The following is a 23,824-nucleotide window of genomic DNA, read 5'->3' as shown; positions in this document are numbered from 1 at the left end:
CAATTTATACGTTCGCACCAATTTAATTATATATGTAATAGTTACTGACTTTTAATTATTCAATATATATTTATTATTTCATAATATGTAAGAACATATAATACATAAAATAATTTATATATATAATGTTTATTCCGCGCAAGGTGCGGGTCTTAATCTAGTTTAGTCCATAAATCTCTTGTAATAACATACTCTGTTGAATAATTTAAAGCAAGGTTCTTAAAATTAGTATAGGTGGTGTGTAAGACTCTAAGCCCCGGCCTAGGTCCAAAATAATTTTTTTAAATTTGATTTATACAATTAAAAAAAGTTTAAACTGTTCAAAACGGTTTAAATCGATTTAATTGAATCTAAATTAGTTTAAGTGTTAGATTAAATAATAATGTTAGTACAAATTCACAAATTATATAATTTATTTTCCTTTGTATATCATCGTTTTATAATTACACTCAAAAACTAAAATATTTTTATCAATGTAATAATCCGTGAATGTCTTCTTAGTTAACTTTTTTTTCTATCATTTGTTAAATCTTGTCCAAGAATCTCTTGTGATAGCATACCCTGTTGAATGAATTTAAGAAAGAAAAAAAGAATATCGAAAATGAAAGTCTTTAAGAACAATCCCAACTTCCAATTCTAATAATATAAAGTTGTACAATGCCTATGCACTTAAGAAGAAGAAAAATCACAAGGGAGTAGGCTGAGTAAATAGCAATAGTAGTAGCTAAACAAGATGGAGCTGACAATAATTAAGGGATTTCACTTGGGAGAGTTTTGTTTCTTATAACAAAACTGATACGCTTCTTGTCTGTGTTTTGATCTTTTCGATCCTTTCTTTTACTTCTGCTTCTCCACTTCTGTTTGGGAGGATGATCCTGAGTCGTTATGATTGTCTTTTGGCTTGGCTGGAACGACTTTGGCTGGGGTAGAACGCTCTGACTGAGAGGAACGGATCAGGATCTGCATACAGAGAGTGATGATGCCTAGACCAAGCGCCGAAAACGCGATGCCTTTCCATGAGGAGAAGAGATTTGACCAGTGTAAGAACTTCATTGCTCCAAGAATCAGTAGGCATGACCATGATAGAACCACCTGGAAGAAAAGATGAAGGGACTTGTGAGATTTTGAGTATTATAGATGGACCAGAGAGAATGTTTTGATGAGACTCACTGCAAGAGACTTTATGGGACGGCCAATGTTCTGTTCTTGCTGACCAGGGAAAGTGTCTGCAGCTATGTGTTTGTCTAATAGTGCATCCTGTACCACAGAGCCGAGAATAGAGAGTGAGTCAATATGAACTTTTAACTTAGCTTTCTCTCTATGTTGAATCTTGTCACTATATCCATAATCTTAACCTTAGCCACAAACTGATCTCTGCACCACTGTGCAATTGCGTCATCTGATTCAGGCAAGTCTTTCATCGAGTGACATTTGATGTGAACATGCACCTGAAACCACCATCAATGGTTTGGGGGAATGGTCAGTGAGTTACAAAAAGCTTTGGAATCCGACGAGCCCTACGATTTCTAACACATTATAGGAGCAAAGGTAACATTCCACAAGATAAGGGTTGCAGCGAAAATGAAATGGATAGAGCTGTGAATACTATGAAATGCGTTGTGAGAAGAGTGCAAGTTGTAATTGCTATATGTTGCTTAATGATGATGACCTATTCATATGTTTCACATGCTTACCACAGAAGGTTGTCCTTTGAATAGTCTGAGCATCGTTGGGGGTGGAGATGTTTTTGGAATAGCCACGGTCATATCATAAATGGCTGGGACAAATGAACGCATATTACTAACAGCTGACACAAAACCCTGACAATAAAAACAAACCAAGTCTAATAATTAGTGCAGAAAACACAATATCAACCACCAGGTAGATGTGGTGAACGCTTAAGAGAAAAAAAAAATAGATCCACGAATAAAGGCTACAAAGATATCAAGTTGCCCAAAGAATGGGTAAAAAGAAAAACTAGTACAACTTACTTTGGTGCGAGGAATCAACACATTTCGAGGGACAGGCAGCTCAGAGGAGGCAGCGTACTCTTGTGCTGCTTTAAGTTTAGCCTCTGTAAAGCGGGTTCCCTCCACAAAAAGTGCTAACCAGAAAGGTCTAGGGAAGTCGTTCAAGCGTTGAAGACCTGACTGTAAAATTTAGAGAAACACACATAACTCATGGAGTGTAAATGAAGATTCTGCATTTTCAGGCTAGTAAGCATAGCAAAACTAATTGAGTTGCACAGGAAGAATATAATTCCATACCTTTAGAGTGCTTTCATCCTTTGCCCAATTTCTTTCCAGAAACAGATACTCCGAGAACCACATTGACCAGCCTATGACCTGTATGTGCACGACAGGTCATAGAATAAAAAGGAGAAGTATATGAACCTAAAGCAATGATCTTTTTCCCAACCCAAATCCAGTTATCAAGTTTCTAACTTTATAGCAGAGATTCAGAAATAAAATCAAAGATTGCTACTTTCTTCAAAATCTAGCAAGCACATCAGTAAACTAATAGATCTCACATACTGGAAGAAATTTAGAAGACTTCTTCATTACAGCCAATGCGCTTCCCAGGCAACCTGATCTCTGCAAGGAAAGAAGATATGAAACAATACATTAAAAGATGTAAGCAGCACAACATTGATCCAGTTAGAGCAAATTTTATGATGCTATATAGTCTCATTGGTGTATCATTCAGGACTGTAAACTTCTACCTAAGAGAATGTATATTCACTAGAAGAATGTATATTCACTAGAAACTAGAAAGCAAGACATGGTCTCATTTCACAAATACAAGCTTGGTCACCAAGAAGTCTACGTTGATCCCCATTTATGCATTCAAGCAAAACGATTGTTTAGATATAAGATGCATGAAACTGTGAGGTTAAGTTATGTACCTGAGCCAGAATCCATCCCACAAGCCAATCAATATCACTTCGGTGATTACAAACGACAAGAGCATGTTCTTTGCCTGGAAAAAGAAAGTATAGAAATAGTCACTGGAGTTATATATTCGTTCATAAATATGAATTTTTAAATTTGTATTCTCAATAAGCAGGGACTTACCCATTCGATTGAAGGTCTCATTATCAGCAAACACTTGGATCTAAGGCAAAAAGACAAAGGATGTTTCAGAGGGAAGTCATAACAAAATCTACATATGGTCATCTGTACACACTAACTAAATGGAAAATGGATAGTCAAAATCTGTTCCTCGATGATAATACGCAGGCAGGCAAAGGTCTGCTTCCTAATCATTTATACTTAAAAACGGAAAAGACAATACCTTTACACCAGCCCACCAGTCAACAATCCAGACAAGCTCAAGCCACAAGGTTTCAGCAACCACCCGGTTGATTTTTCTGTACGTGTTCTTAGACAGAGGTCGAATAAGAACATAACAAATCGCCTGAAATAACAAACAAAAAAAAGTTGTAAAAACATCAAACGAAGCTCAGAGACAAGGCTCAATTCACACTTAAGACATAAAAGATCCTTTCTTCAATCCCAAAACCTAGAAAACTCAGACGGACGGAGACAAACATTTCTCTCAGTCTAGTGAGAAATCAACATAAATAAAGGAACTTTACACTTCAAAAAACCACACAATAATAACTCTTATGTTCAGTGCAGGAGCCCTAATAACAGAGAAGAAGAAGAAGAAGAAGAAGAAGAGGAGATCTACAAACGCAGGAGAACATCAACGGAATCTTTTCAAAAAGGTTTCGAATTTTAGGAAACCCACCTGAAGGAGATTGACAACGAGACCAGATATGAAGAAGAGAATGCCCAGAGGCACAATCACAGCTGCTGCCATCGCCATGGAATAAACACACCAAAGCAGCTTATGTGATGATAACTCTGTTTCCAGATTCAAAAGGACAAGTTTTTTTGCAGATTGATTTTAAAAGAGGAAAAATTAAATAACCCCAACCAGAAACAAATCGCTAAATTAACTTTTTGCGATTTTAATGTTTCCCGATACAGTTAGAATTTTGGGAGCGATTTTTTTTTATTTTTATTTTTATTTTTATTTTTCTATCATCAGTGAGATAGATGATCACGAGGACACGGAATGGGCGTTTCTCTCTTTTATTTCATTCTAGCCCCTCTCTTTTGTAAATTATTTAAAATGTCCCCTTTCTCTTTTTGTAATTCAATTAGGTCAACCAACTTTCTTTCATCTATATTTGAGTTCTGACGTAATATATTAGCTACATTTTTTTTTTGTTCAAATATTAGCTACAATTTATCTCTAGTCTAAATATCTTCAGATCACTTCTCCACCCAAAATCTTAACCATGGTTTTAATAAGTTTTAGACTCCGTTTGTATTTGCTTGCATATGAATTATGGAGGAGTTAGTTCCTATGTTTCCTTTCATGTGTAAAAAAATGTTATGCATGTTTTTTATTTATTTATGCAAAGATTACATTCGGCTAGTTTAAATAAAGATGTATCAAAAGCAAGATATTGTTCCAATCGAATTTAGACCATACGTGTTACGACCATTAACATGTAGCAAGATACTTGTTCGGAACAATTCTCCAAGCATTCAAACTTTGCCAACATTATTAAACCATTTTCACGACAAAGGTCCCATGTGAAACCCGCCCACAGTATATTTACATGTTTATCTTTGTAAACACTTAACGACCCAGATTGATATCCATGGTATGCTACGAAGTGAGACTGTAAGAGACAAACTAATTATGCTTCTTTCTGTTTTTGCCATGCATATTCTAAAGTTGGGTTTATCGTGGATGTTACAGCATGATTAAACCGAAGTTCTTATGATGAAGTTCTTAACAGATGTTAAAAAACTGTTATTAACTTTTAACTAAAAAAGTTAAGAACCGGTTTTTAAATAAGGAATTTAAAAGTCGATTATTAGAGCATGATTAACCCGGAGTTCTTAGGATGGGTTTCTTAGCGGATGTTAAGAAAATGTTTCTTAATTTTTAACTAAAAAACTAAGAATCGGCTCTTAAAGTTAGGCATGGGTTCGCGGGTCAACCCGCCCCGCACGACCCGCCAACCCGCAAAAAAAATAAACTAATACCCGCACCCGCTCCGCTTTATTTTGCGGGTAACCCGCGGGACCCGCGAGTTATATTTTTAATTAAAAAATAATTACTTAATTAGGTTTTCTATAAAATAATATATTTATAAGTAATTTTTGATATTATTTTTTAAAATTTTAATTATTTTTAAAAAAATAATTATTTTTCTAAAAAAAATCAAAATTTTCAAAAAAAAGGTTTTTTATTTTTTATTTTATTTTGCGGGTTGGCGGATATTCGTAAATCAAAATCCACCAACCCGCACACGCCCCGTAAAAAATAGTCTTAACCCGTACCCGCACCCGCGACTTGATTTTTTCAAAACGCTCGACCCGCACCCGCTCCGTGGCTGGTCAAATGGGGCGGGCCCCGTGGGCTTTGATTTAAATTCCCAGATCTACTTAAAGTAAGGACTTTAAAAGTAAGGACTTTAAGAACCGGTTCTTAGTTTTTTTTAGTTAAAAGTTAAGAAACAGTTTCTTAATAACTATTAAGAACTCTATTATAAGAACCCCGGATTAATCATGGTCCTAGCTTTTAAAAGTTAAAAAACAGTTTCTTAATTTTCATTAAGAACTCTATTCTAAAAACCCCGGATTAATCATGGTTTTAAGTATTCCACTTTCTTCCGTATCGATCTTGTCAATTTTCTACTTCACTTCTTTGTGGATTTTCATACATTTGATTGTTTCTGTTCACGTGATTGACATGGTCCAGATTGTTTAGTGCGGTGTAAAGTGTAAGAATCTTTCGTGTAATGAGACTTAATACGTTATCACTGTTGAAAGTTCTTTTAAGTAAAGTTCAAATATTTTTAATGATAAAGAGTTTGACGGTACAAAAGAATATCGATGAGGTGGTTGATCTATCAAACCTAATATTATTTTTTTATATAAACAAATAAAAAATCAAAACAAAGTAAAGTAAAAAATAAGAAAAATTGATCTTAATTAATGTTATTTATTTTTAGATGCATTTTGTTCGCCGCTTTATTAATATTCTCCAATATTATATTTTTTTCGTTTCATAATATATGATGTTTTGGCTTACTGTATTATATTCCATACATTCTAATATAATTTTAAAATCATTCAACCAATTATAAAAACGACTCTAAAATTTAATTGGTTAAACAGTTTCTAATAAAGTTAAAATTAATTTTAAAATTTCAAAACATTTTATATTTTGAAACTAACATAAACCTTCTAAAACACCATATAACTTAGAAACAGAGGAAGAGGATGTATGTTTTTGCAAGAAAGGGGAAAACATAATTACAAGCAGAGTTGTCGAGTTTAGTTACAACTTTCTTATGTAAGATCATTTGTCTTAATTATTTTCAAAAAAAAGATCATTTGTCTTAATTTATGTAGCATAGTCACAGGCATGCATGTGTCTCTGTAAGTGATTTTCTTTTTGTCGATGTGGAATGTATTGTTGAACCTAAAATGTTAAGGCGGCAAGAAAGATTGTTGCTTCTGTGATATACATCCCACTTTTTTTTTTGTCAACTTGAAATTTATTAAACAAGTTCATATTTTACAATAAAGGCCCAAGAGAAGGGCTAGACTAAAAAGGTCCAACAATGCCTAAATAGTTGGTCCAAGCGCAAAAGAAAGAGGAGGCCCATGAAGAGCGGCCTAAAGTTTTTCAAGGCAACAATTGCGCCTTTGCGGTAAAGACTTGAGAAAAAGCTCGAAACACGTGTAAAGCTCAGAATGAGAAAAGAACACGTGCCGCTTGAGTCGATCCACCGCTTCAACGCCGACGACAATTCTTCCCCGGAACTCCAACGACCCGAAGACGAAAACGTCCAACGACAAAGGGAGATAGCTCACTGAGGAGCACCTGTTGAAAAGGGAATTGAAGCCGACATCAATTAACAAACCACCACTTCGATAAAGAGGAATCGAGCGCTGCGATCGATCTAAGAAATCGGATTCACCTGTAAATAAAAGCAGACACCTTTATAGCTAAAGAGTAGCTCGAAGGTGAAACGGCCCAACAAAGGGAAGGAGAGAACAATCAGATCCTTAGATAGAGAGACAATCGAGACCGAAGGAAAGCATAGTGAAGCGGAGGCGAAGAGAAGAACCCAAAACAGAGGAACCGGTATGAACCACTCGCTAACAACACCGCCACAAAGGATGGTGAGATACGAGAGAGAAGCCGACGAAGACGGTGCTAAGGAAGCCACCGCTTCCCAGAGGCAAAAGCCGGCGAAGTCGGAGCTAAGATAGCCATCACTTCCCGAAGTCAAAAACCGGTGAAGACAGTGTCATGGGAACCACCCCTTCCCAGAAACAACCATCTGATCTAGTGATCACACAAACAAAATGTTTTGAGAATTCTCAGCATCACCTCCGTAAAAGATATTAGAGAGAGAAGGGAGGGATGAGAGAGTTCTCAACGTATATACATCCCACTTTTCGAAAAAGAAATTTCAAATTATTGGACAAATAGTAATTTATACATCTGATAGGGCAATTTTCTCTAATAGTTTTTTAAATTTTTTGTCGCAAAAATAGTTCTCAAAAAGAGAAAATAACCAAAATAACCTCTTTTATTTTGAAATTTTTAATAATTATTTTTTATTTTTTTAAATTTGAAACCATATCCCCAAAACTCTACCACTTAACTCTAAACTATAAATCTAGATTAGTTAACCTCGGAAAAAAATTATTTTTTTCATTTAACAAAACTTATTTTAGTCAATTTTTATTAAAGCTATCATAGATTGTATAGTTGTTAGTCTTTGGTCGAACAAGCTAGGATGTGTCAAATTATCAAGAACGATCTCATCATTCTGATGGTTGGATGTTTCTAATAGATGAATTGAGTTAATTACAAACTGACATTCCTGTCTTTGGTTCATGAAGTTTGTTACGTTAAACGAGGATGCGCATGATATGTTTTTGTTGGGATTACATTAAAAGTCTTCTGGCAAAACAAGAACTACTATAACATAATTGGTGTTTTCTTGGTCTTCTGGACTGGGTATCGTTGTTGTTTTTTTGAACAACTAGGTGTCTCCCTGCAGTAAAAAAAATTTAAAATATTTTTTAACAGATAAATATAAATTATATTTTAAAATAAAATTTTATTAATATTGTAATTTTTTTTTTCATATCAATATTTTAATATAAAGTTGATTTAATTAAACATAAAAATTATATTTAAGAATATGCATGTATATATATTTGAAATTATAATCTTAGATAGATTTTTCTATCTATTTATTTTAATTAAATATATTAAATAAATTTGTAAAAGTTGCATAATTACCAAAAATTAAAATTAAACAATATTTACAAAATTTGTAGATATATAAGAAAATAATGATTTTACGATTAAATTTTTATAATTTTCTAAAAAATTGTATACATTTTTGAAAATTTTAGTAATAAAATTGTATAATTTAAAAATATATAATTATATTATATTTCGAAAAATCTGGTAAACTATATGCAGGGTCAGGGCTAACTCAATATCAGTAAGAAACTTTGGGCAAAAAGTATTTTTAAATTCTATAATTATTAGATTTTGATTATTACTAAAAAGTATTTTTAAATTAGAAATTAGTTTTATTTATTATTTTTAGAAAAATAAAATATTTTATATTATCACATTTTTGGAATATTATCTAGTTAAAGTTAACTAGATTTTGACCGCGTTTCGAAAGCGCGAGTTTTTTAGATTATATTATAATATACAGTCATATTATATTGAAGAATAGAAATTTATAAAATTATATATTCTATGAGTAGTTTATTTAAGATTTTATATTTACATTTTATATAACTTTCTCATAGACCTGGATATTTAATCCGGACCAAAGACCAAACCGAAACCAACTCAAAACATAGGTTTGGTTTGGGTCCGGGTAGGGCTGGGCAAATAAACCGAATCCGTAAACCCGATCCGATAAAATTGAATCCGAACCGATCCGAACCCGATATAAATACCGAATGGATCTTGTGTTATGGTATTTCGGGTTATGAGAATTATCCGAATTGAACCCGAACCTAAATGGATACCCGATAGAACCCGAAACATTCAAAATTCCCAAAAAAAACTTGTACCAAACATGATCTCAATTTCTAATATGTATTCCAAATATATTGAACATCTAAAAGTTATGGTATTTCGGGTTATGAGAATTATCCGAATTGAACCCGAACCTAAATGGATACCCGATAGAACCCGAAACATTCAAAATTCCCAAAAAAAACTTGTACCAAACATGATCTCAATTTCTAATATGTATTCCAAATATATTGAACATCTAAAATAATTATCTATTATATGAAGATTAATGGTTGAAGGTGGCGGTTGAAGGTTGAAGTTTTAAAATTTTGGTTTTGTTTTCATTGAATAATGTTTTTCATTTCATGAGAACTTGGTTTTCGTTTTATGTTTTTATTTATTTGGTTTTCTTTTTATCAGTAAATATGTTTATTTTTCGTTTGACTTTGAATGATCACGGTTGATGTTGCTTACTTTTTGAATGATTTTATTTACGTCTTGGTTACAAAATAGGTACAAATCAAGTATTTTAAAACCGAAGAACCGAGTTTACTTATTTTTTAGTTACAAAATAGATATAAATCAGGTGCATTTAAAATGAAGAACCGATTGGGACCTGAATCCGAAAGTACATCGGGTTGTACCAGTTCTTTGAAGATTTACTAACCTTGACCTGAACCCGATAGAACCCGAACCGGTCCCGAACCAAATTTTCATATAACCCGAATGGAGCTGATTTTGATAACCCAAAAACCGAAACCCGATTGGATTAAACCAAAATCCGATTGGGACCCCAAATGCTCATGCCTAGGTCCGGGTTCAGAGAAAATTACCTAATATGTATTTTTTTTGGACCCGCGGGTTTTTGTTTGAGTTTGGATCCTACCCGAGACCTAGTCGGAAATATTTTGTGTATATTAGGGTATTTCAAATATGTTTCTGGAATTACATATATTTTTTAAGTTTTGAGTTTGGATTTACAATAATTTTGGGTTTCAGGTAAAATTTGATTTTTTTTTAAAGAAAATTGGGTAATCGGATAAAATTTTGGGTATATTTTGGTTCATCGGATCAGATTTCGAATAAAGTTTTAGAGTTTTAGGTATTTAAATATTTATGGATTTTTTGGAGTTTGAACATTTTTCATGTTTTGGGTATTTTTCATATTTTTAGATAATTCGAATCTTTTTGAATCCTAGATACCCTAAATGATATGTCCAGATCTGATATACTTACCATTGAGTTTGTGGAAATATTTGAAATATATATTGCAAAGCTTTATTTATGCTTATAAGTTATAACCCGTTCTATGACGTGATATTGTAAAAATTATAACCAAAGAAAAAAAACACTTTAGGATCGTGGTTAGATATGAAACTATAAACCGAGAACCAACAATGAATCAAAACCGAAGCAAAAAAAAACTCAAAACTAAATTGATATTCACAAATAACTAAGTGGTTCCTATATATCTAAAACCGAAAAATAAAAATCGAATCTTTAGAAAATATATTATTTTTTTGATAAATATAGATTTCAGATATGGTGGTTCCTATGATTGAAGAGATATACAAATTTTAAAAATGAGATTATTTTTTTTCAAAATATAGTGGTTTTCATTTCTCTGTTGAAAAATTTAATATTAATCTACTTATGTAAATTATTCGAAATTTAATAACAATATAATTTTAGATAATAATTTTCGATCATAAAGATATTTAACAAAACTGTGAAATTGTTTTTAGAACTCATTTCTAAAACACTTAAAGAAAGAAACCATAGTACTTTTCTACTCAAAGAGACACTTAATCATGTATAACATGAATATGTTTGCATGTCACGTAATTGCAATAGGAGGTGGACTTGAGAGGTTATAATATTTTATATCTAACTATTACATAATAAATAATTAAGAATATTATAACATTTTATAGTTTCATGTGAATATTATATATTTTTGATGTCTCACCATTTTGTAGTGCAATTGTATTGAGGTATTAATTTTTTTGTTTTATAAATTTATATTTGTTTTCCGTTTTAAGTGTTCTATATTTTTTTATAAATTTACATTGCACATGTATCATATATTTGTCAAAATCTATTTATTATTTATTCTTTTATTGTTTCCATATTTAGAAATGGAATTTATTACGTGTATTTGAGTTATGGTAACTGAATATATTTGATGAAATATTGATTACAAATCGATTTTTTTTATATTGCTAAATGGCCATCAAAAATCAATACCAAAGATATGCATCTCTATATATATATTGGGGTTGCTTATATATTATATAATACAATTGTGTTTTAATCATGTTTTAAATAATTTGAAATTTTGTGTTATAAACATTTTTTAAATAAGAATATGAGGATATAAATATTTTTGATGTTAGTGCCCAAATATATTCATTCATTAATAATGAACATAAAAAATATTCATACCTATGTATTGTTATGAAATCCTCGTTTATAATAACAACTATAGATTGGAATCAGAACAGTAATGGCCAAAGATATGATCGTTGATTTATTTACCGTTGGTGACATGAAAATATTGCTTAATCTTTCTTTAAGCTAGATTTTAGGTTGTTTATTTATTAACACCAATTAATATAGCAAAGACATTCTATTGTAAATAATTGAAAAAACTAAGTGCAAAATTTTAATAGGGATTTTTCTTTAATAGTATATATATATATATGTCAATATAAATAAAAATCTTAAATTATTAAAAATTAAATAAGTTTTGGAAGAGCGTCGTCCATACTAAACCGACACTAATTATATAAATTATATTTGAAATTGATTGCGTTACAGCTCCTACAAATGGACAATGGCTTTCTCCTATTGGTGCTGGAATTTCAACAAAACCAGCATTTAAATAAACAAGATATGAGATTCAACTAAAATAAAAAGATAAAAATTTAGACTATTCAAAAGGAAAAGGAGACTTTCAGTTTTGCGGAGTCTTCGCTGAGATCATAACCAATGATAAAGCGATACGTTAATTAGTTAGCTACCTCACGTGAGTCTTAGTTGTCAATTATTCCCGACAAGAGATGCTCGAAAAAAAGCAAAACACTGTGCCATTACAGGGGGTTAAATAAGTAAATTACGCAATTGTCCGTTTAAAGGAGTGCGTCACCCACCGCGTTCCACGGAATTGTAAGACTATTACTTAAAAAAAAACTCAGTCCATCTTTAATTAATCACCGTTACTTGTGATTAGGATTTGACTTGGTTTTGTTTAAGGTTTAAAATTGATGAAATACACCAAGAAAAATACTAAAGAAGCCGGTTAGGAAAAAGTAATTAATTTATTCAGAGGAGATGAAACATTACGCACACGACACGACCACTTCCATAATTAATTTTGTTCTTATTATAAAAACCGGTTCGAATCGGTTTTAAAGAAAATTATTACACGAAAAAGTCGGTGAATTAGGAAAAGTACTTAGTTCAACCAAAGAAGAGGGAATAACATGACGTACACGACGACCATTTCCATAATCAATTTTGTCCGACTTGGCTTCGTTTTGTATGTAAAACCGGTACGAATCGGTTGAAGGAAAATCATTACAGGGAAAGAGTCGTGAATCAGGAAAAGTAATTACTTTAACCAAATAATTACATGACACACACCACGACCATTTCGATAATCAAATCAAATTCTGTTTGACTTGACTTGGTTTCAACCGATTCGAAACGGAGGAAGTAATTTATTTTTCTTAATTCACAGAACTCATTAAACCAGATGGAGTAATTTATTAATCAAAGAAGAGGGAAGAACATGATGACCAATTCCATAATCAATTGTTTTGACTTGACTTGGTTTAAACCGGTTGGAATCGGTTTAAGGAAAATCATTACGGGGGAAGGCGATGAAAATAATTAGTTTAATCAATAATTAGTTTAATCAATCAAAGAAGAGGGAAGAACATGACGCACACGACGACGACCACTTCCATAATCAAATTTCGTTTTCTTTCTTAGCTTCTTGCCAGCCAACCAGAGATCCCCGTCGCCGTCTCTCTCTCTCCCTCTCTAATAATTACCAATCTCCAAGGAATCATTATTGTAATTATACTTGATCAATAATTATTCAAATCTCTCTCTAATTATTTATGATATAAATCCTCCAACACCCTCCATTGCTGGCTGAGCTTGTTTTGTAAACCCATGAGCTGGTGAGTTTTGTCACTTTCTCTCTATCTCGTTCCTTCTTCTTACAACAATGTTCTTTCTTGTTTCGAACTCTCCATGATTCTCTTGTGTTTTGTCCGTTTCTGTGTTTTATATTCTTCTCTTGGGTGCTTCTCTGCATTTCGATGTTTGTAATGGTTATTGGGTCAAAGCTTACTGCCTTTTTGTTTATTTATTTTTGTTTCGTAATAAAGGCGCTGACTTGTGATTATAGTGTCATTGCCTAACCTTCTGGGCTACCTTTCCCTTGTTTTCTGCTCTGTCTCTTTGACGTTTTATGTAAAACCCATTTTGTTTAATTATGTACCGTCCTTAATTTCTGTGTCGTGAGGAATTGGTTATAAGTAAATTAATCATGAATTGTTTTGTGATTCAGGTGGTCAAGTTTGAAAAGTTCAGAACTTTGGGTTGTAGATCATGTTTTCTAACCAGAAATGGAAGTGCACATGGTCTCAGATAGCCACCCTTGCCTCTGTCATCGTTCTGGTCTCACTGGTTCATATCTTTCTTGGACCTGTGGTGCCTTCTTTTGATTCCGTTAGTGTAAGGCAAGCTCAGAGTCTTTGTGGACCGGTTAATGAATCAATCACTCAAGTGACTAAGAACTCAAGTGAACCGGTTGCTGTTGTTGTTGACTTTGATCGTCGGTTTCCTGCTGACTTACACGGTGCTGTCGTGTATAGAAATGCCTCATGGAAAAGTGAGATCGGTCAGTGGCTTTCTAGCTGTGATGCAGTTGCTAAAGAAGTTGACATTATTGAAGTAAGTATTATTAATGTTTTGGCATATTCTTGAAACAGTTTTGTTATAAAGTTTGTGATTTTTTTTTTGTAGCCAATTGGTGGGAGAAAGTGTCTGAATGAGTGTAGTGGTCAAGGTGTTTGTAACCATGAGTTTGGGATTTGCCGTTGCTTCCATGGATTTACTGGTTAGTACTGCTATACGATAATATTTCTCGTGGGGAAATAGATCGTCAACCCGTGTTTAAAATGAAGTTGCTTTTGACCGGTTCTGTGTAGGTGAAGACTGTTCACAAAAGCAGCAGTTAGAATGCAACTATGAGAAAACACCTGAGATGCCATATGGTCGATGGGTTGTTTCAATATGTTCTAGACATTGTGATACCACAAGAGCCATGTGCTTCTGTGGAGAAGGAACCAAATATCCAAATCGTCCAGCTCCAGAGTCATGTGGTTTTCAAATCAAGTAAGTTTCTCACCTGTCTCTTTTTCTTCTTGAGTCATCAAGCTTTGAAGATTGTCTAACATTAACACAAATGTTTGTAGCTCGCCTGTGAATCCTGGAGAACCTAAAATGACGGATTGGTCTAAACCAGACTTGGACATTTTAACAACAAACAGTAGCAAACAAGGATGGTGCAATGTGGATCCGGAAGATGCATATGCTATGAAAGTGAAAATCAAAGAGGAATGTGACTGTAAGTATGATTGTCTTTGGGGACGGTTCTGCGAAGTGCCTGTACAATGCACCTGTGTTAATCAGTGCTCTGGACATGGCAAATGCAGAGGAGGTTTCTGCCAGGTAATATATACTGTAGCCACTGTCATAAGCTTTGCATATTCTTAATCTTAAATCTTCCTAACTTTGTGTGTGTGTTTCAGTGTGATAAAGGCTGGTTTGGAACAGATTGTAGTATTCCATCCACTCTATCCTCGTTTGGAGAGTGGCCACAATGGCTTAGACCAGCACATCTCGAAGTTCCAAGTGATAAAGATGTCCCTGGAAACCTCATTAATCTAAGTGCTGTTGTGAAGAAGAAGAGGCCTCTTATATACGTCTATGATCTACCTCCAGACTTCAACAGCTTACTTATTGAGGTCACAATCCAAACTTTGTATACTTCTTCTAAACAAACTTTAAAAACCTTTCTATGATAAAACATTTTAATCTCATCTGGTTGGGGGATTTGATGTTGCAGGGTCGGCATTTTAAGCTTGAATGTGTTAATAGGATCTATGATGACAGGAATGCAACAGTGTGGACAGATTATCTATATGGTTCCCAGGTTTCCTACTAAACTTGACTCAAATATTAGATAATTCAACATAGGCCAAGGGTTTGGTTAGTTCGAATTATTCGGTTCGTGTAGTTTGGTTGGTATTTGGTTCAACATAAATCTTATCGAGTTAACCCAAAATTAAATTTTGGTTTGGTATTTGGTTAGTTCGGTTTTTGAAAATCCTACAATTTTTTTTTTTTTGATTTCAGTTAGATTTTGTTAAAATTTTGGATAATTTCAGTTAGTTTGATTATTTCAGTTTTAAATTTGGTTAGTTCGGTTTGGGTTTTTGATATGATTTGATTATAATTTCATTTCTAAAAGAAGAAAACCGAAGTAACCGATTGCTAAACCGTACCAAAAACCGATTTAAAAAAATGCCTACCAAACTGAACCGAACTTCTAACCAAACTATCCAAAAGTTCGGTTGGGGTCTAAATCCCAGGCCTAATTCAACATATTATCTCCTGAATTTGAATTGAGAGATAACATTGCCTGTTGTATTTTCGTAGATGGCATTCTATGAGAGCATTTTGGCAACCGGTCATCGTACACTGAATGGCGAAGAAGCAGATTTCTTCTTTGTTCCTGTTCTTGATTCATGCATTATAAACCGTGCGGATGATTCACCTCATCTTAGCATGCAGGTTGGGTCAAGAAACTCACCCTTTGTTCAGAAACTTCAGAGAACTTATATGTTTTTTATTACTTGCAGAATCATACTGGGCTAAGAAGCTCACTTACCTTAGAGTTCTACAAAAGAGCTTATGAACACATCGTCGAGAAATATCCATACTGGAACCGCTCATCTGGGAGAGACCATATTTGGGTAAATGATGATGCAAAACATATAATTTGGATTGTTATCTCAAAAGCTAATGTGGCTATAACTTATTACAGTTTTTCTCATGGGATGAAGGTGCTTGCTATGCTCCTAAAGAGATATGGAATAGTATGATGCTAGTTCATTGGGGTAACACAAACTCTAAGCATAAAAATTCAACAACAGCTTATTGGGGTGATAACTGGGATGAGATATCTGAAGAGAGGAGAGGAGATCATCCTTGCTTTGACCCTAGCAAAGATCTTGTGGTTCCTGCTTGGAAAGTTCCTGATCCACTCTCCATGCGTGCTAATTACTGGGATAGGTATATATATTGTCTGATGGTTCTTGGACAATCTCTTAAAACCGAAAGCCTGAAACTTGTTTTCTTCTTCTTGTTTAGGCCACGGGAAAAGAGGAAAACGTTGTTTTACTTCAATGGGAATCTTGGACCTGCTTATGAAAAGGGAAGGCCAGAAGATTCGTAAGTCAATCAATAAGCAAAAACCGAATTGTGTGATTCAAACAGCATTCTCAGTGGAGATGGATATAATTAGACTTGCGGGTTTGGTTAGTTCGGGTTTTTTGGATTCAAGTAGTTCGGTTTTCTCGGTTTGTTTGGTTCAACATCAAACTTACCGAAGTCACCCAAAATAAAGTTTGGTATTCGGTTAGTTTGGTTTTTGAAAATATTACCGAAGTTTTTGATTTTGGTTTAATTTTGTTAAAGTTTCTGATTAATTCGGTTAATTTTGAATATTTCGGTTAAAAATTCGGTAGTTTAAAAAAAAAGAAGATTTTAGGTTCAGTTTGGTTCGACAATCGGTTGCTTTTGTTTTCTTCTTTTCTTAGAAAAAGTATACCCAGATCATACCAAAACCGAATTTAGTGCAGGTATAACCGGTTAATCGGGTTCGGTTCCGTTCAAAATCCCAGCCCTAATGGTCTGGTAACATCTAAATGCAGGTACAGCATGGGAATCAGGCAGAAGCTAGCGGAAGAGTTTGGTTCGAGCCCTAACAAAGAAGGGAAGCTCGGGAAGCAGCATGCAGACGATGTCATTGTCACTCCATCGCGTTCTGACTACTATCACAACGACATAGCTTCCTCAATCTTCTGTGGTGTGTTCCCTGGAGATGGATGGAGTGGTCGCATGGAAGATAGTATCTTACAAGGATGCGTCCCAGTCATCATTCAGGTAATATACATACCTTGAACTTACCTTGAACGTGAGCTGTCTGAACTGAAGATGATGTCTCTTTTTATTAGGATGGAATCTACTTACCTTATGAGAACATGCTCAACTACGAAAGCTTTGCAGTTCGTGTCAGCGAAGATGACATTCCAAATCTCATAAACACTCTCCGAGTACTCACTCTCTCTCACAATCTTGTAACATTATGCTCATAGTCTTGACCTCACTTCGTTTGTTTTTGTTCTTAAAACTACAACAGGGATTCAATGAGACAGAGATACAGTTCAGACTGGCTAATGTAAAGAAGCTCTGGCAAAGGTTCTTGTTCCGAGACTCCATCTTGCTTGAAGCAGAAAGACAGAAAGCTAGTTTTGGACATGAAGAAGACTGGGCTGTTCAGTTCTCTAAACTGAAACACGACGATGTCTTTGCTACTTTCATTCAAACTCTGCATTACAAGCTACACAATGATCCATGGAGACGAGAGCAAGTAGTGAACCGGACAAAAGATTACGGTTTGCCTCAAGAGTGTCTCCAAAATACAAGCTGATCAAAGCTGGAACTTTGGAAGTAAATACACATATACCTGGCAGAATCATTCGTATACACATTATTTTTGAAAAGGAATAATCAATCACATCATGTTTAGTTCTTTGGCTTCTTACTTTGTGTTTTCTTATAGCTTAGACCGGTTTTAGTCTCGGTTTAACCGAATTTCACTCTGTATTTCGGTTCAACTGATGACTCCAACTGGAAATTACAAAATTTCAATTGGGTTTCGGTTTAGTCGGTTGTGGAACCAATTTTGTATGGATCGGTTTGATTAAATATATTTGTTATACCATCAAAATCATATCATATGTTTAATTTAGTTTTAGTCTTTGGCTTCTTGCTTTGTGTTTTTTATAGCTTAGACCGGTTTTAGTCTCGGTTTAACCAAAATTCACTCCATATTTGGGTTCAATTGATGACTCAAACTAGAAATTATAGAATTTTCAATTGTGTTGTGGTTTAGCTGGTTGCGAAACTAATTTTGAATCGGTTTGATTAAATCTATTTGTTATACCCGGTTCGGTACAACTTTGTTGATTCAGACAACGTAGTTCACGTGGAGGGGCAAAACAGTCATTTGAGTTTCACCTGAACACAGTTTGAAGTAAGTACTCGAGTGTCCGCCGGCGAACCCTAAAGACTTGTCAGCCCCTCTCTCTTCAGAACATGTCTCTCTCTTCTCTCTCCTTCGACACCAAGCCAAGATTCGCCCTCGGAGGCCCATTTAACCGCCGTTATCCTCAACTCAACCACCCTCGAAGCTCCCTTTCATACTCAGCTAAGCGTCAGGCTATCTCAGCATCACTGAGCGTCGCCGCTGATTCAACCGCCACCGAGTCTATATCACGGATTGAATCACTGAGCCAAGTATCGGGTGTGCTAGGTTGCCAGTGGGGTGATGAAGGCAAAGGCAAGCTCGTTGACATCTTAGCTCAGCACTTCGACATCGTTGCTCGTTGTCAGGTAAAGTTAACATTTTTACCATTGTTCAAAAAATGGCTATGCAATAGTTACATGTTTTATATGAGATTATTGATTAAGCTGACGTCTAAACCAATTTTTTAAAACATTTAGACCAACTTTTGAAAAAATCAACTTAGAAAAATCGTTTCATTTACGTCTAATTTACTGATTATGAGATTATTGATTAGAAGCCGCCTAAACCGATTTTTAGAACACTGATTTTTACTAATCAAAAGTTTTGGCTTTTGATATTAAAGTTGTAATCTTTGTTGTCAAGGGTGGAGCTAATGCTGGACACACTATATACAACTCAGAAGGGAAGAAGTTTGCACTTCACCTCGTGCCTTCAGGTATACTCAACGAGGACACTACCTGTGTAATCGGCAACGGAGTTGTGGTTCATCTACCAGGTCTCTTCAAAGAGATCGATGGTCTTGAGTCCAACGGCGTCTCCTGCAAAGGAAGGATCCTGGTCTCAGACCGTGCTCATCTCTTGTTCGACTTCCACCAAGAAGTGGACGGTCTCAGAGAATCCGAGCTCGCAAAATCGTTCATCGGTACGACAAAGAGAGGAATAGGTCCTTGCTACTCAAGTAAAGTGATAAGGAACGGTATCAGAGTTGGTGATCTAAGACACATGGACACTTTGCCTCAGAAGCTTGATCTTTTGCTAGCGGATGCGGCTGCGAGGTTTCCGGGGTTTAAGTACACTCCGGAGATGCTTAGGGAAGAGGTCGAAGCGTATAAGAGGTATGCTGAGAGGTTGGAGCCGTATATAACTGACACGGTTCATTTCATGAATGACGCGATTTCGAATAAGAAGAAGAAGGTTTTGGTTGAAGGTGGTCAGGCTACTATGTTGGACATTGACTTTGGGACTTATCCTTTTGTTACTTCCTCGAGTCCATCGGCTGGTGGGATCTGCACAGGTCTTGGTATCGCTCCGAGAGCTGTTGGTGATCTAATTGGAGTGGTAAGTATATAAAAACTCACTCATAAACTTGTGTTGTTGCATTGATTTTGTTCAATGTTCAAGAAATAGCTAGACAGTAGTTATGATAGATTATTGTTTTAGCGGGCGCCTAGACCGATTTTTTATATCTAGGTCGATTTTTAAAATAATTGTTCTATAAAAATTGTTTCGTTTAGATCCGATTTACAGCATAGGCGGGGGTGCCTAGTCATCGTTTTTGTAGAGCATTGATATTGTTAATACATGTGAATTTACAATTTTGAGAACATACAATGTGGAGCAACGAAAGAGATATGAAAGCATTGTGATGATCTTTGTTTTTGTCAGGTGAAAGCATACACTACGAGAGTTGGTTCAGGACCGTTTCCTACGGAGAATCTGGGCACAGGTGGTGACCTTCTCAGGCTGGCTGGACAGGAGTTTGGCACTACAACTGGTCGTCCTCGTCGGTGTGGCTGGCTCGACCTCGTTGCGCTGAAGTTCTCTTGCCAAATCAATGGTTTTGCATCGCTTAATCTCACTAAGCTCGATGTGCTTTCGGACCTGAACGAGATTCAGCTTGGTGTGGCTTACAAAAAGAGTGATGGCACCCGTGTTGACTCTTTCCCTGGTGATCTTTGTCTTCTTGAAGAACTTGAAGTAAGTGTTGTTCTACTAAATGGTCAGTTGATTCTTATTTGTGGGGATGATAAGTAACTCTGGTTTAACTATGTAGGTGGAGTATGAGACCTTGCCTGGATGGAACTCTGACATTTCCTCAGTCAGAAACTACGCTGATCTTCCAAAGGCTGCACAGCAATACGTTGAGAGGATTGAAGAACTTGTGGGTGTGCCTATTCATTACATTGGTATTGGGCCAGGTCGTGATGCCCTTATATATAAATGATTTCTAGGTTAGGCTTTTTTTGTCTGACTTGAAAAAAAACTTGATGAAGCATCAAGTTACTGGAGATTATTACACGCTTTGGATTTGATTAATGTTATCTGTTGGCATTGTTTCTTTTATTGGAATGAAGATGAATCCTATGTTGAGTTGAATTCTTGAAGTTTGCATCTTTCATGTTTGATCCATACTCTTAAGACCTAGTCCAAAAGACATAGACTGAAACGAAAAGAACAGCTTCTATGATTAGTGTGGCATCGAAACTTTTTAAAGTGTGGTAATGCATCATGTGATATGTCTTTTACGTTATTTAGTTTTTTTTTTGTTGATTTTCAATAAATCGTTAGCGGTAGGTAGGCGTTTTGTATGGAATTATTGATTAGTCGGGCGGGTAGACTAATTTTTTGAATACCTAAATCAATATTTTAGATCCGATTTACGGAGTAGGTGCCGCTTATACCGATTTTTAGAACACTAGTTTTGTCGTTTTATTTTCTTCACCGAAAGTTTGCCTTGCTTATACCGATTTTTAGAACACTAGTTTTTGTCGTTTTATTTTCTCCACAGAAAGTCTTGCCTTGCTGGTCATAATTTGAAGGAACATCTTGTTTCTTACAGGTAAAATCTGATAATACCACCATTGATCTTTATAGTTTGTTCACCAGGGTAGGTAAGCTTTATGCATGGTTACTTGCACAAAGCATCTAACATTCTTTTAGGACTGTGACTTTCACTACCTTTTCAACTCTTGCATGAAAAAAGAAGAACATGCTTAAATTAATATACCAAAAACAAAACAGAACAACTCATTTCATATTCAGAAGTACACTGACTCTCATTTTTATTGCTGCACAGACTGCACTCTCAGCATATCACTTTCTACCCATGCAGCTACACTATTCCAAAAACACTAAACCTAACTCCATATGTGTACTTCTGAATATGATCTACAGAAAGTAGCTTTCACTCATCTAAACTTCCACAGAAGTTCCAGATAGAAGAGAAACCTAGATCATCGTCCTCGAAATCATAATCGAACTGCATAGCTGAGGTTTCACTTCCTGGCATCTCAATCATCGTCTCCCAGCTTAAACTCTGAGCTGTGAATGGACTTCCACCTTCTTCTTGCTCGTTCCACGGCAGAGTGGGATGAGATTCTACTACTTGGCTCGCTTCTGCTTGACTCTTATCCTTCAAGATCCCCATCTGCTGAAGAAACTCGTTCAGGTCAATCTCTGGTTTCTCCTTATCACCATCACCTTCCAACACCTTGTCTGGTTCTCCCTTGCTGTTCTTGTCATCAAGAAGGCTTTTCGACTCCGTGGAGGAAGAGCTAGAAGAATAGGACTGAGATAGAAGCCCGTTTCTCTTGAGCTCATCAAGTCTCTGCTGGATAACTTGAACACTAGGCTGAGCATTCACATTCAGCAAACCGCGAGAAGGAAACATGGAGATAAACTTCTTTGAAGGAACCCATTTAAACCTCTGAGTGTTGTTCAGAGGAGGTCCTTGTTGTTTCCTCTGCTGAAGATGAGGTAAGTTGAGATAAGCTTCAGGACCATATAGTTTCAGCGCGGCTTCGTCATAAGCCATGGCTGCTTCTTCAGCTGTAGCGAAAGAGCCGAGCCAGAGTCTTGCTCTCTTCTTGGGCTCTCTGATCTCAGCCACCCATTTGCCCCATGTTCTTTGCCTCACTCCACGGTAACGGCAAAGAGCGTTTTGTGGACCGCCTTTGCCACGAGCTGGACCTTTCTTCCATTGTTTCATTGAGGATGGTTTCTCCATTTTTGTGTGTTGTAGTGAAGAAGAGAGGGATGTGATGATGATAATGGGGAACTTAGAGAAGAATGAGTGTTTAAATATTGTCACGGTTCTTTTCGCTTCCAAGAGAATTGCTTTTTTCACCCGCGCATGTGACCGTTGCTTTCTCATCATCTGTTATAGTCAGAACACAAATAAAAATTTCTTATTTTTGTCGGAAAATAGGTTTTTTTTTTAAGTTTTAATTTTTTCATCTCAACTTCGTATTTACCAGGGGAGGAGGGAGTGTATGGGGAGTGGGGTCAGCTGACCCCACTATTTTTTAATTTTTTTTTGTTTTTGTTAAAGAAAAATTATTTTGACCCCATTTAATAATAAATTTTGACCCTATAAAATTATTTTGACCCCAGTGTAAATTGATTTTTACTACCAAAGGATTAAACTATAACAAGAAGGATCCGTAGTTGTAGTTGTAGATGTCCCCTACATTTCAAGACAGTCGTAGTGCCAATCTTATGATCCACTTTTGATGAGAAGGCTAAAGTTCACACATGTCCCTTCCATTAAGAGATATAACGATAAAGTTTGTGCATCATTAGAGACGACTCTGTATATTCTGCAATTTCGGCTCGATTTGCATTCACATTTTCAAAGAAATCTCTTACCATTTGGAACCCAAGTTTGTTTCTTTGCAGTTCGGTCAAAGCTTGGCATAAATTTAATAGATTTTTTCTTCGTTTCATATCTTGATAAAAGTGAATTTTAATACGTTCTGTTACATTTAATAGAATTTTAATTCTTTTGTGTTTGGTATGAAATAATAAACTGCTCAGATTAAAATGAAAACAAGACACAAGTGTCAACAAAATTTTGTTTGTTGCATTCACTTTGAAAAAAATTAATAAAAATAATTGTATGAAAATTAATGTTGATTAATTATGTTTTTTTTTGTTTTTAATTTTGTTGTGATTGATATAGTTTTGTTTAATAGTGAAAGCATGATGTACTAACTGGATCGTTAAAAGAATTATTCTTGGGTTCACACCCAAAGTAAACTTCTACGTTCACCAACCAATAGGATTGTTTTATTTCATATTCGATATCTTTTAAAAAATGGTCAAATTATATTATGTTTTTAAAATTAAAAAATAAAAAGAAAAAAAATAAAAAATAGTAGTAATTACAAAAAAAACTATTTTTAACGGCGTCAACATAACATTAAACCCTAAATCCTAATCCCTAAACCTTTAATCCTAAACCCTAAACCTTTGGGTAAACCCTAAACTCTAGGATAAATCCTAAACTCTAATCAAAATCATTAAACACTAAAATATTTAAAGGTTTAGGGTTTA

General features: G+C 35.0%; 4 protein-coding genes across 4 annotated transcripts; 2 read left to right on the top strand and 2 right to left on the bottom strand.

The window, feature by feature from the left end:
• Positions 1-604: 604 nt before the first annotated feature.
• On the bottom strand, positions 605-4,021 carry LOC106307353 (1-acyl-sn-glycerol-3-phosphate acyltransferase 2). Its single transcript, XM_013744287.1, has 11 exons — positions 3,754-4,021; positions 3,295-3,417; positions 3,075-3,114; positions 2,906-2,979; positions 2,535-2,594; positions 2,268-2,345; positions 1,992-2,150; positions 1,695-1,820; positions 1,356-1,448; positions 1,171-1,257; positions 605-1,092 (listed from the first exon to the last, which is right to left on the bottom strand). The coding sequence occupies exons 1-11, from the start codon at positions 3,829-3,831 to the stop codon at positions 838-840; spliced, it is 1,173 nt and encodes a 390-aa protein (XP_013599741.1). The 5' UTR covers positions 3,832-4,021; the 3' UTR covers positions 605-837.
• A 9,015-nt stretch (positions 4,022-13,036) lies between these two features.
• Positions 13,037-17,991, top strand: LOC106312721. The gene is made up of 14 exons (XM_013750340.1): positions 13,037-13,286; positions 13,679-14,064; positions 14,137-14,230; positions 14,322-14,508; positions 14,589-14,844; positions 14,925-15,140; positions 15,242-15,328; positions 15,835-15,969; positions 16,038-16,151; positions 16,223-16,470; positions 16,549-16,629; positions 17,112-17,343; positions 17,415-17,513; positions 17,600-17,991. Exons 2-14 carry the CDS (start codon positions 13,720-13,722, stop codon positions 17,888-17,890), a joined length of 2,385 nt encoding a protein of 794 aa, XP_013605794.1. The 5' UTR covers positions 13,037-13,286; positions 13,679-13,719; the 3' UTR covers positions 17,891-17,991.
• Positions 17,992-18,493: 502 nt separating this feature from the next.
• Positions 18,494-20,883, top strand: LOC106312646 (adenylosuccinate synthetase, chloroplastic). The gene is made up of 4 exons (XM_013750241.1): positions 18,494-18,855; positions 19,133-19,828; positions 20,156-20,467; positions 20,544-20,883. Exons 1-4 carry the CDS (start codon positions 18,559-18,561, stop codon positions 20,712-20,714), a joined length of 1,476 nt encoding a protein of 491 aa, XP_013605695.1. The 5' UTR covers positions 18,494-18,558; the 3' UTR covers positions 20,715-20,883.
• Positions 20,884-21,501: 618 nt separating this feature from the next.
• LOC106310548 (dehydration-responsive element-binding protein 2F) lies at positions 21,502-22,612 on the bottom strand. Its single transcript, XM_013747780.1, has one exon. It carries the CDS (start codon positions 22,494-22,496, stop codon positions 21,675-21,677), a length of 822 nt encoding a protein of 273 aa, XP_013603234.1. The 5' UTR covers positions 22,497-22,612; the 3' UTR covers positions 21,502-21,674.
• Positions 22,613-23,824: the final 1,212 nt, after the last annotated feature.

Source organism: Brassica oleracea, chromosome C8, assembly GCF_000695525.1.
Source record: "Brassica oleracea var. oleracea cultivar TO1000 chromosome C8, BOL, whole genome shotgun sequence".
Taxonomy (NCBI): Eukaryota; Viridiplantae; Streptophyta; class Magnoliopsida; order Brassicales; family Brassicaceae; genus Brassica; species Brassica oleracea.
Note: the sequence above shows the minus strand (reverse complement) of the source record. Positions and strands in the feature narration are given on the sequence as shown.